General features: G+C 35.1%; 1 protein-coding gene across 4 annotated transcripts in view; it reads left to right on the top strand.

Annotated features, from left to right (window-relative positions):
- DYNC2H1 (dynein cytoplasmic 2 heavy chain 1) overlaps positions 1 to 12,197 on the top strand; it is a 120,275-nt gene that overhangs the window by 31,634 nt on the left and 76,444 nt on the right. For 2 of the 4 annotated variants that reach the window (XM_085556079.1, XM_015852270.3), the window contains 13 exons: positions 498 to 757; positions 1,384 to 1,630; positions 2,299 to 2,450; positions 3,482 to 3,626; positions 4,326 to 4,428; positions 5,510 to 5,677; positions 5,808 to 5,932; positions 6,961 to 7,209; positions 7,947 to 8,055; positions 8,441 to 8,554; positions 8,780 to 8,922; positions 9,975 to 10,053; positions 11,655 to 11,809. In XM_085556079.1, the coding sequence (XP_085412205.1) occupies positions 498 to 757; positions 1,384 to 1,630; positions 2,299 to 2,450; positions 3,482 to 3,626; positions 4,326 to 4,428; positions 5,510 to 5,677; positions 5,808 to 5,932; positions 6,961 to 7,209; positions 7,947 to 8,055; positions 8,441 to 8,554; positions 8,780 to 8,922; positions 9,975 to 10,053; positions 11,655 to 11,809 (2,049 nt within the window). Of the gene's footprint in view, positions 1 to 497; positions 758 to 1,383; positions 1,631 to 2,298; positions 2,451 to 3,481; positions 3,627 to 4,325; positions 4,429 to 5,509; positions 5,678 to 5,807; positions 5,933 to 6,960; positions 7,210 to 7,946; positions 8,056 to 8,440; positions 8,555 to 8,779; positions 8,923 to 9,974; positions 10,054 to 11,654; positions 11,810 to 12,197 lie in introns of those variants that run through there. The other 2 variants (XM_015852271.3, XR_014949166.1) reach the window with 2 other exon arrangements.

Below are 12,197 nucleotides of genomic sequence, written 5' to 3'. Positions count from 1 at the left end.
GGTTTTCTGTTGAGAAGGTAACAGTTCCTTTCGAAAGACAGTCTGGAGTTCTAACATATTCAGGGTAGAACTATAACTAACTCAGGGTAGATGATCAAGATTCAAACTCAACTTCTGCATATTAGCTACCAATGAAATAGAATGTGTTACGTTACCCTTATTATTATTGTAAATGTTGTCTAATATAAAAAAGTTTATATAAAGATGTACTAAATGCAGTTTTTTCTTATTCCTTGATTTCTTTGTGTTTAATTCTTTATATTTCTAAAAAAAAAATATCTGGAAGAGTAATATGCTGTATAATTCAGGACTTTATCTTAAGGCATATGCATAACATGATCAAATTTGATTTCAAAGGAAGCTGCAAAATTATAAAGTGGAGGAATTAAATGCTTCTTTTTACAAAGTTACTCTGAACAGTCTTTATACGTAGTTAAATTGTAGGTCTTGTCATTGAAGATATGTATTTAACAGAAACATTATTTTTTTTTTTTAAGATCTTCACTTGGGCACAGGAATCTCCACCAGATCCAAGGAAGCCCCTGGACACATATTATGACACTGACAGTGGACAGTTAATGCTGTATCGGCTGAAAAAACCTGAAAATCTGACAGCTGATAACTTCAGCAATCTGCAGACACTCCCTGTCATCCAAACCCCTGACATGCAGAGAGGCTTAGATTACTTCAGACCCTGGCTAGACTTCAACAATAAGGAGCCATTTCTTCTTGTGGGTCCTGAAGGTTGCGGAAAGGGGTAAAAAAATTACATTTTCTTTTTTAAGCAAAACATTCTTCTGTCTGTTTGAAAAAGTTAATAATGTTTTATATTAATGATTTTATTATGTGATTTTTCTCATTTTTAATTATAGAATATGTTTACGTTACTAAAAAGCAAGCCTTCTATAGAGGCAAGTAAGAAAATGTAGGGAAAGCTTAAGCTGACACTGTGCATCTGAGACATATGTATGAGGCTTTTAGATGTGAAACATGATGTTTGAAGCACCTGTACTATCACTGAGGCAACAGCTGAAAGGCACTTGAGATACCTGGTCTTGGTCTCATCTTGGATCCCTTTGTTCAGACAGCTGAATTATAATCATACTGTTGCTTATTTTAGGTTCTTATTTATGTGGGTTTGTGCAATATATATAAGGTATTGAAGACGGGTCTTTATTTTATGTAGATGTACACTACACTTTAATTGAATGTCTTGAATGGAAAGTGGTAAATTCAGCAAGCCTCATGCAACACCTCATATTACTACAGTCTGCAGTATGTGCATTTTAATTCAAAAGCTATAAAATATCTTAGGATACTCAGAATTTGAATGTGTTTTTATCTTGTGTATATTTACATATGTGTACACTTTTGCTTTTATAGGATGCTACTTCGATATGCATTTTCTCAACTTCGATCCACTCAGATTGCTGCCATTCACTGCAGTGCGCAAACTACCTCTCAGCACCTTATACAGAAATTAAATCAAACTTGCATTGTAATAAGTACAAACACTGGGCGAGTATTCAGACCAAAAGACTGTGAAAGACTTGTTTTGTACTTAAAGGATATAAATCTACCCAAACCTGATAAATGGGGAACAAGCACTCTCGTGGCTTTTCTGCAGCAGGTAAACACCTGTTTACTAATACCCTGGAAATACTTCAGTGTCTGTACATTTTTAAATGATAAAGACAGTACTTGACAGTGTAAGTTAATGATGTGACACACCGCTCCTTTCAGTGTAGATGTGATGTAGTATTCTTCTTAGTGTAGACTGGAATTCAAAATGAAATACTTAAAAACAATTTTCTCTAGATTTTTATACCTCTTCCTGCTAATGATATATTCTTTCTCTGTATTTATTTGAATGACTGCTATGGAGTAATTCATATATGTCATCTTTTTTCCCTTATGGATTTGTTCCTTTTTAATACGCTTTTAGACACAAAGCCTCCTAATACTAATCATATGCCCGGAGTAAGGTATCACTGACGAAATGTCAAACCTACTTAATGTTAGATGCTTTTCTCAAGGAAGAATTACCAGCTAGTTATGGACAATTCTATCCAACTGTCCTTTCCCTTGATTTCTCATCATGTAATATTGACTTCTCTTTACTGGATTTTATAATTTTTTAAGAATTTACTTTTGAGACTATTAGGGAAAAAGACACCATTACTGAGCATCCCACTGACAGTCAAGGAAATAGTGATAATGCTGTATCTCTCACTAATAATTTTTTGTAAAATATACTGACAACTTTCATTTAATAAAATGTTTATGCAATTATAAAAGGTTCTGACATACCAAGGATTCTATGATGAAAATCTGGAGTGGGTTGGTTTAGAAAATATCCAGATTGTGGCATCCATGACTGCTGGAGGAACATTAGGAAGACATAAACTTACCTCCAGACTTACTTCTATTGTTCGTCTTTGTGCAGTTGAGTAAGTATGTGAAAGTGAGGTTTTACATTCAGAACTCAGAGTCAGCTTGTTTATAGAGCCCTCACTGAATATACTGGTTATGAAGATGCAGCTGTTCTCATCCTGTTTTCTAACGGTTTTGGGATGTTCACATTTCAAAATCACACCTTCTCCCTCCCCAACTCCCGCCCTCATTCTGCTCTCTTGAGACCCTGGGTCCAGAGGAGAGCCCAGAGGATAATCAAAGGGCTGGAGCAACTCTCCTGCGGGGACAGGCTGAGACAACAAGGAAATGTAGTGACAGGACAAGGGGTGATGATTTTAAACTGAAAAATGTTAGGTTCTGATGAGATACTATGAGGATGATGATGTCCTGGGAGATTGTGGATGTTGTGTCCCTGAAAGTACTCAAGGCCAGGTGGATGGCATTATTGCCTATGGCAGCAGAGTTGCAACTAAATGGTCTTTAAGGGCCCTTTCAACCCAAACCATTCTATTATTCTACTATTTGGTATTGTTTGGTACCTCTTGGCACTGGAAACCACTTAAGTAATCTGCAGGTGTTGGCAGTGTTGTTTTGTTGTTTGTGTGTTTGCTTTTTTTTTTTTTTTTTTTAATTTTAGAACACATTTACAAGTGATGACAGACTTTCAAAAGGTGGCCTCAGAAAGTAAAACAATAATGGCAGTAATACAGTGATGATACTTAGCTGCTAGATGGAAATGTCATTGACATTGTGTGCCCCGGTGGTGCAGTGGTAGGAATGCCGCTTTGCAACACTGGGGCCCAGGTTTGAATCCCCCCTGTGGCGCAAGTGGTAGAAGTGCCGCTCTGCTACACAGAGGCTCGAATCCTGGGAGTTGGACTCGATGATCTCTAAGGTCCCTTCCAACCTGCATGAGACTATGATACTGATACTAGGATGACATTTCTCAATAGTTGTCAGTATAACTTAGTATAACTTAGATTCTTTTAAATAGAGCAATTAAGAACGATAATCCATAATAATTCCTTTTTTTTTTTTTTTTTTTTTTTTTTTTAAATCTGTGTAGCTATCCAGATAGAGACCAACTACAAACTATTTATAGTGCCTACTTGGAACCTGTACTGCAGAAAAACCTCAAAAATCACCCCGTTTGGGGTTCTTTACCAAAAATACATCAGCTAGCAGGATCTATGGTTCAAGTATATGAGCAGGTATGGAAATGTAATTTATTGTTTTCAGGGAGATGGAAAGTACAGAAATATATATATCTTAATAATCTGCTTTTGATATTAACAAGAAAATAAAAAGGTTTGCCAGTATTAAAATTTATATTTGTATATTTTTCATAATGTTGGTATCTGATTCGAAAAGATTTCTAGATATCAGAAGTAAACCCAATAAATAGTGTATCGTACTTCGATACAGGTTTAGTGTATGATTTCAGCAATCATCTTAAACTGTCTGTACCTCAAGTTCCCAATTGATAAAATGTGGGTAGTAGTATTTTCCAGCTTACTGAATCAGGAGATAGTGGACATCATCACTTGAGCAGATAGTAACCTGTGGATATTGTAAAGAAGAGAGATGGGAGGGTAGAGTTCTTTGCACACATTAGGTGTGTGTCTATTAAAATTTTACACAGTTAAAATAGATGCTTAGACACACAATCTCATTTTTATCCTCCCACTTAAAATTTAAGAAACCTCTGCCTAGAAAGTGAAATATTTTAATTATGAGAAAATCACATTCACAAAAGAGGACAATTAATCAGTGCACTTTTGACAACAACTAAGGATGTGTGTAAGTAATATCTAAATTTCCAGCCTTAATTAATGGCATTTTAGAGAAGATGGAAGCTGTATTTCTATTTTTGAACATCTCTTGTTTTTTTATTATCTCCTTTTTTGAAGGTACGAGCAAAATTCACAGTTGATGATCATGGTCATTACCTTTTTACACCATGTATTCTTACTCAGTGGGTTCTTGGTTTATTCAGATACAATTTATCTGGTGGTAAGTCACTTGGTTTTCATTGATAAAACAGTTCTGAAATGACATAAAATATTACTTCATGTGCAACTTGCTGTTCCATCCTGTGGTACTTTTTCTGAGATGCAAACTCTCTGTTACTCAGTTGAGGAAAAAATTATCATTTTATGCTATACCACATAGTAAATTAAAAAAGCTGTATGATGTTTTCAAATACATTCAGGATCTATTTGTAGTTTAAGGGAAGCAAGTTGTCTTGAATTGTGTTCTTTTTTGTTTGTTTATTTATTTATCTATTTTGAGAATATATCTTGTCTTTTGGGATTCCAAAAGTTTGCTTCAGATAGATTTCTATCTAATCTACATAGAAGTTTACAAATATCTATGTAATGGAATGTTTGATGATCGCAGTCCAGTCTCAAGAGTTCTTTTTTAATTTGCAAGGGTGAAATTTGGAAGGATGTTCAATTTTGTATACTTACAAAATTACTAGGTCGTGAACAATTACCCCTTATTGCACTTTCAGCTCTTAGATTAATTAGAGAAAATGTTTACATAAAGGGCTTACATAAGTAATACTGAAACATTAAGAATATGAGATTCGTATTCTGTTTATTTTCTTGGATCATCAGATGGTATAAAATTAGGTCGAATGAGGTCAGAAAAGCTATACTGACAGTCAATGAATGGGTAATCTCAGCATATTTAAAAAATCAATTTTTGTATCTAATGGTGACATATAAAGTTAGTCTTTTTTAGTGACGAACAGTATGGCATGTCATTTACTACCCCCTGAAACTCATCTCCCCTCTCTTACATCTGTGTAGATTATTGTGTCTTTGTATTCTCCAGTGGCATTTTTGCACTAAACTGTAGAACTGCTTTTCATAGAATATTTTTTACTTTCTCTTGTTGTGACATATGAAGATACTTAAGAGCACTTCATAACATGTTTACTTTTTCTCTTCTTCCTTACTGATGCTCTCCTGCTGGTATGTAACTTCCCTTACTTATTTTCAGTCTCATATTTTAAATGAGAAATTCTGGAAAAGTAGGGCTAATTGGAAAATATAAAATTTAAAATTTAATCTCTCCTTTTTTTCAGGAACATCATCACAAACTTCAGACCACGTATTGGAAGTAGTTGCTTACGAAGCATGTCGTTTGTTCCGTGATAAAATTGTTGGCATGAAGGATCTCCATGTATTTGATAATATTTTGATAAAAGTGTTTCAGAGTGACTGGGGCTCAGATGTTCTGGACAATATGGAAGGTAAAGCATTTGGGGCATATTACATAAATTTTGAAATACTTGAATAGGAATTGCCTAATACCATCAAATTAATCAAGCCAGATAGTGCATCAGGACCTAAACTTCTAAATATTTTGTTTTATTGTTGCAGATATCTTCTATGTAACTTGGGGAGCTTGTCAAGAGGCATTTACTGCTCCAGGACAAGCATTACCATCACATGGGAAGCCACTTGGCAAGCTAAACTCAACAGACTTGATAGATACTATTAAAAAGGTAAGACAGGATTAATTCAAGAATATACATAGCAAGAATTCATACCAGTGGTTTCAAGACCTTTTTTTGTTTGTTTGAGTAAGTGACATACAAGCGCCTGATTTAGAGCACGGTCTGCTGCTAGATTAAGGAATCATCTCCTACATCTGGTCAAGCGAAGATCTGTAGTGCTATATGGCATATAGTAGGAAGTACTGTGTAGAGAGTTACTTTCATTAAAAGCACGACAGTTACATTTGTGGCTGGTGTATAACATCCCATTGGGCTGTGTTTTGAGAAACACTGATGTACATCTATTGTGAAATATGAGAAATGAAACTTAGGAGTAAATGCAAATGCTAACTCTTCTAGGCACATTACTTGATGAGAACCTTGAGGTCTGCCTTGTGATAGCACTGTTTGGTGGACTGGTGATCTTAATGGTTGACTGTGCTCTATCCTCAGTTGTTTAGTAGCCTCAGCCTTGCTTTTTTTTTTTTTTTTTTTTTTTTTTTAATCTGACTGCAACTGTCTTGGAACTCAAATTCAAGGTTTTGTCAAATATAATAAGTTAGAATTTAATCTTGATCTATTCTTGTGTGTATTTGAATAGAAAAGTCCATAATGTGCAATTACACAGCAGTTAACTACCTGAAACACTGTTCAACACTGTGCCAATATTAATTAATCTGCAGTCAGAGACATAGATCAGACTTTGATCTGGCTCATTATTTAATTTTGATTATTTCAGTGGTATATTGCTATTCCAATAAATGAAAGAATACCAGTATAATGGAGTGCTGAGGATACTGCTTGATGCCTTTGCTAAGAAAATGTGATTTATTCATTACTGGTAAAAGACAAGCAGGGTATCTAAATTTTGTCACATAAATAATTTGTTTCTAATGAAGACCAGGGTGGCCTCTTGGACTTTCATTTCTAAACTTTTAAGTGTTGGAGGCTTCCATATCTTACTAGTTGTTTTTGTTATCAATGAATGTATTGGTTATTGTTTTTTTCTTGTTGTTGTTGTTTTCGTTTTTCAATAGGGTCTTATTCATTATGGACGAGACAAAAAAGAGATAGAGATGTTACTGTTCCAGGAAGTCCTCAATTATGTGTCTAGAGTGGACAGAGTACTAAGTTTTCCTGGAGGATCACTTCTTTTGGCAGGACGGAGTGGTGTAGGTCGGCGTACAGTTACCTCCTTAGTTAGTCATATGCATGGAGCTTTTCTAATTACTCTCAAAATTTCCAGAGGCTATGAGCTGAAGCAGTTCAGAAATGATCTTAAACGTGTAAGTAACTGAGTGTTCTGCAATCTCAAGCACTGTGCTTGTGTATCTAAAAAAGAATGGGAATTTTGAAGGACAGTAGTATTGTGTGAAAGGGATTTTAAGAAGAGCATAATGTCATTGGTCCGAATGAAACGATTTTTAGTAGTTCCTGTGTAGATCTATATACTGTTCTTTATTTTCACCAAACTTTACTTTTTTGGGGTATTTTGAGCTTTTTTTTCAGAGTATTGAGGATTTAATATTCATTTTGAGCTTATAGGAATGTTGGAAACTTTTTTTCTTATGCATGTTTTCATATTCTGTCTCAACTATTGTCTGCTTGCTCATAGGATAGTAGTTCAAGCCAATTAAATTTTAGTGACTGGTGAAATAATACATTTTATTTAAAAATGCCAGCTTTAAGTCAGCAGCTCTCTGTACCTTCAGAAGTGCTAATGAAAATTTTACAGCTGCGTCCCCAGAAGGAGTGATGCAACACCAGCACAAAGTCACATCTGGTGCATAAATGCACTCTACAAAATCGTCTGCTGTAATTATTTTCTGATTACCAACTTGTACATCTAGGTAGAATGTTCTTTATTTGTTGTCTTGTATAACTGGTAATCTTTCAAATTGTACCACAGACCATATGCTGCAGGAAAAAAAATGCAGTGTATATTCATGAGAAGATTATTGTTCTCTTATAAACAACATGCATTCATTCTATATTTAGATTAAAATGTCTTAACTCCTTCTAGGTGATGGAGCTTGCTGGCATTGAAGCACAGCAGGTGGTACTGCTGCTTGAAGATTATCAGTTTGTTCATCCTACTTTCCTCGAGATGATCAATAGCTTACTGTCTTCAGGTGAGATGAATCTAAAAAGATTATGGTACTACTTCTATGATACAGAAGTGGTTCAGAATTAGATGGTTACTAAGTTTATTTCCATACCAGAACTCCTGATTACCTCTCTGTACTTTTTTTTTTTGCTCAAGTACCTGTATATGACACAATCTGTTTTGATTTGTTCCATGCATAGTATTGGATCACTATCTTTGTATATGTTAGAATGAGTTGTTAAAGTCTATTTCTGTAATGCAAACAAAGTAGATTGTTTATTTTAAATGGAAGCACTAACATGGAGGGAAGTACTGCTCTACTCAAAATGTATAAACAGGCTACACAAATTAGTCTGAATAACTGTGGTGGGTGTATTTGTTCAGAAATTTTAAATTCACCTTTCAAATAGGAGAAGTTCCTGGACTATATAAAGCAGAAGAATTAGAACCACTGCTGTCTCCTCTAAAGGATCAAGCTTCACAAGATGGATTTACTGGACCAACTTTCAACTATTTCACATACAGTAAGTAAAGAAATTCTAAGTTAAAGGATACAGAAGTGGAAAAATAATTTTAAGTCCTTTCCTGTGTATAATTTGAACACTACTGTATCATAGTATATTAGTATCTTTTCTCAAAAATTATTTTCAGATAAGTATTTAAAGTGACAGTAACTTATGTTGTATCTGTAGTATATCTATTATTGTACAGACTGATTGTTATCTACAGTGTATATTGCAATTCCTTAGGGATCCAACAGAATCTGCATGTTGTCTTGATCATGGATTCCACCAATGTAAATTTCACAATAAATTGTGAAAGTAATCCAGCACTGTACAAGAAATGTCAGGTCTTGTGGATGGAAACCTGGTCTGAAAACAGTATGAAAAAGGTAAATGGCTTTAATTAAAAGATACGATGTGCTTAAATAATTGCCTGTTTAAATAACTGAATTTTGAAGAATAAAATCTGAGTAATGAAAAAATAATTGTCATTATGCTTACCTAACCCATTTCTGCAGTGTCACAATGACTGAAAATTCTATGAAACAGTTAAATTATATTAATATTTTTATTTGTCCGGTAACTCTGTTTTGCTTTTTTTTGTGTTCTGTGTTGAACAAAATACTACCTACTCTGACTCTGATCTAACACAGTCTTTGTGAACACAATACTTTTAGACTAAAAGCAAAGTGATAAAGTAAACTATGGTTGATGATGGCACCAATTTTCTTGGTATGTTCAGTGGCTAGTTTAAAAGTACCTTTGTTAAAATTAGCTGCTACTGATCCGTGTTTGCCCTGTAAACCTTATGTTATTCTGGAATCTTTGTGAAGCATTTTGCTTGATGGAACAGAAAATGTTTTCTTTGTAGGATCAAAATCTTCAGTCTCAGTATAAGAAAGATCTATATTCTTTTCATGTGTCAGGTGATTTGCAAATCCAGTTCCCTAGCAGGGTAAGGCTGCTGGAGATGCGCATCTCCAGCTTGATCCAGTGGTGAGGCTGAGGGTGTGTTTCCAGTAGGTGCATGAACATCCATATACAGTACACATACACACATGACTGGCCACACACAATACTGCCAGCAGAAGGACACACAACAAACAACACCAATGGCCTTGTTCTCTTTCCCTTTGTCAGTGATTGTAACAAAGTGTGTAATAATGCAAAATACATACATATGCCTGATGTGGATCTCCTATTGGCTTTCTACTAGTTGGGTCTGGATCCCTTATATTCCCAGTTACTGGCATGCAGACATACGACGTTCAGAGACCACCACTCCACTCCAGCTGTGGCCTCATTTACACACACACATGCTTATGTACACTCTCACACTCTCTGTATGGATCCTACTGGTAACTAGACTTAAGCTTCAGACTAGTTACTAAATTATTTTAGTAGCTCAAATTTGAGTTTTTACTGTTTTGATTTGTTTTAGATACCTGAAATGCTTTTTTATGATGATGAAGAAGAGAAGACTGGAAAAACACACAAGGGATTTAAGAAAAAACATTCAGGTAATATTTTGGTGGACCAGATAGTTTGATACAACTTTCCATTAAACACTGTGTTGGGCACAGATTATGGCATGGGTAATTTCAGTAGGCCTTTGCTAGCATGTTCATGAACTTAAGTATTTTTCACTTGGGAGCATTCGTCTGGAAAATGTATTTTGGGTTACCAAACCCAATCTGCTGACGATATTGGTGATTCCTTTGATACTCCCATGTCTTCCCTTCATTGAAGGGAAGCATCAGGAGTGCTTCATTTTCATCAACTGAACTTTGGGTTGTTTGATCCCATTTAGACACTGTCTGAAAAAATGATATTAAGGGCCAGGTTACAATCAACAGACATATAATAGGTTTATCAGTGTCCTTCCCATAAGAAAGTCCCAGCTTCCTGATAGAATGTGAAGTTTGTCCTATAACTAGGACAAGCCTTTCCTTCAATCATAGCCTGCATTTTATCTGGATATTCAAATTAAGAGAGCTATCAGATTACTTACATCCTTTGCTACAGGAATAGAAAGCAGTTATATTCCTTATGCTTACATTTGCTTATATGTGGTTTCATGGATAGGATTTGCTCATTCACAAATCAGATTTTTCCCCAAAGTCTCCCTCAGTTTCACTGAAGTCAATCTGTGCTTTTTTCCTTAAGGCTTGTAAGTCTAACACTGCCATCAAGAATGATTTCCTACTTTTATCTGCAAAATGAGGCTGTACTGGGATACCTTCAACTGATGTCTTTTGTGCTAACAACTGAGATATAGTTATGCAAAGTATCTTTCATGCAGAGATTTTCAGATGGTATTCCATGTCATGTCAAATACTACATGACTACAACGCATGATTTTAGCTTCTGTTGTAGGTTTATACTCTGTTAACATTTGAGACCTGAGATTTTATTGAGAAAATTCCATATTTATTCTGCAGAACGTATTTCTGGAATTCTAACATGGTAAATCAGACTCCACAGTACAAGGGGAGCATCCCAAAATGCTGCTATGCTTGTCGGAATAGTTCCAGAGTTGCTTTGAAAGTCCCTAAGAGACATCACCAGATGGATCAGATCCATAGCATTACTTTTTGAGTTTGCTTTTCTACATCAGTGCATAGATGGATTACCAGGAAAGAGACAAAAAATAAGTTACCTCATAGTTCTTTGACAAATGCAATTTACTCACATTATTATTACTGAATTGAGGTAGTCCACCTTACATATCTAATATTGTGCTAAGCAAGAGGAAAGACAGAATGTGAATGTACCTATGTTTGATACTTAATAGAAGGAAGTTTGCTTTTCATGCTAAAGTAGTTGTGACTACCAAATAACTTCAATTTCTTGTAAGTAAAAGCTTATTTTCAAAACGAGTTCATAATAAAACTTAAATTATAACCATTTTAAAAATAAGGAGCAGAGCATAACTAAGAGACCCATTCAACTTGATAACAGCTTTTTAGCAACATTTTAGAAAATATTAGTCTAATTATCACTGTGAAGTTCCGGAGCCAACAGGAATATAAAATGATAAGTTGTTTGCTTGTGGTTTCATTTTTTCTAAACAATTTTCCAATATGATTTTATTATCTGTGTAACAAATTTTATTGTATAGGTGATTCAGATTTTTGGAAGTCATTTCTGGTAATCCATGAATCATGTAAAATGTATGGAGCAACGCCTAGCAGATATATGACATTCCTTAATGTGTATAATTCAATTAACAACAGTAAAAGAACAGAGCTGATAAAAAGACAGAACCACTTGCAGGTATGTATTTAAAAAAAAATTTAACACATATCTTTTCAAAATGCTCTCACATTTGGAAATGCCTTGTATGTTATTTCAAGCTCAAAGAGGGTAGATGTAGGATAGATATAAGGAAAAAATCTTTTACAGTGAGGAGGTGAGGCACTGGCACAGGCTGCCAAGAGATGTGGTGGATGCCCCGTCCCTGGAGATATTCAAGGGGAGGCTGGATCAGGCCGTGGGCAATCTGGTTTAGGTTCTCCCTGTTCATTGCAGGGGAGCTGGACTAGATGTCCTTCAAAAGTCTCTTCCAGCTCCAAGGATTCTTTTAATCTGTTAGGGCCTGTAGCTGCTAACATGTCTGTGTAGGATATCCTCTGCCTGCATATACTAATGCTGTGATATCGTA

Source organism: Coturnix japonica, chromosome 1 (genome assembly GCF_054131305.1).
Source record: "Coturnix japonica strain WE chromosome 1, WE-NBRP24, whole genome shotgun sequence".
NCBI lineage: Eukaryota > Metazoa > Chordata > Aves > Galliformes > Phasianidae > Coturnix > Coturnix japonica.
This window is presented reverse-complemented; position numbering and strand designations above follow the sequence as displayed.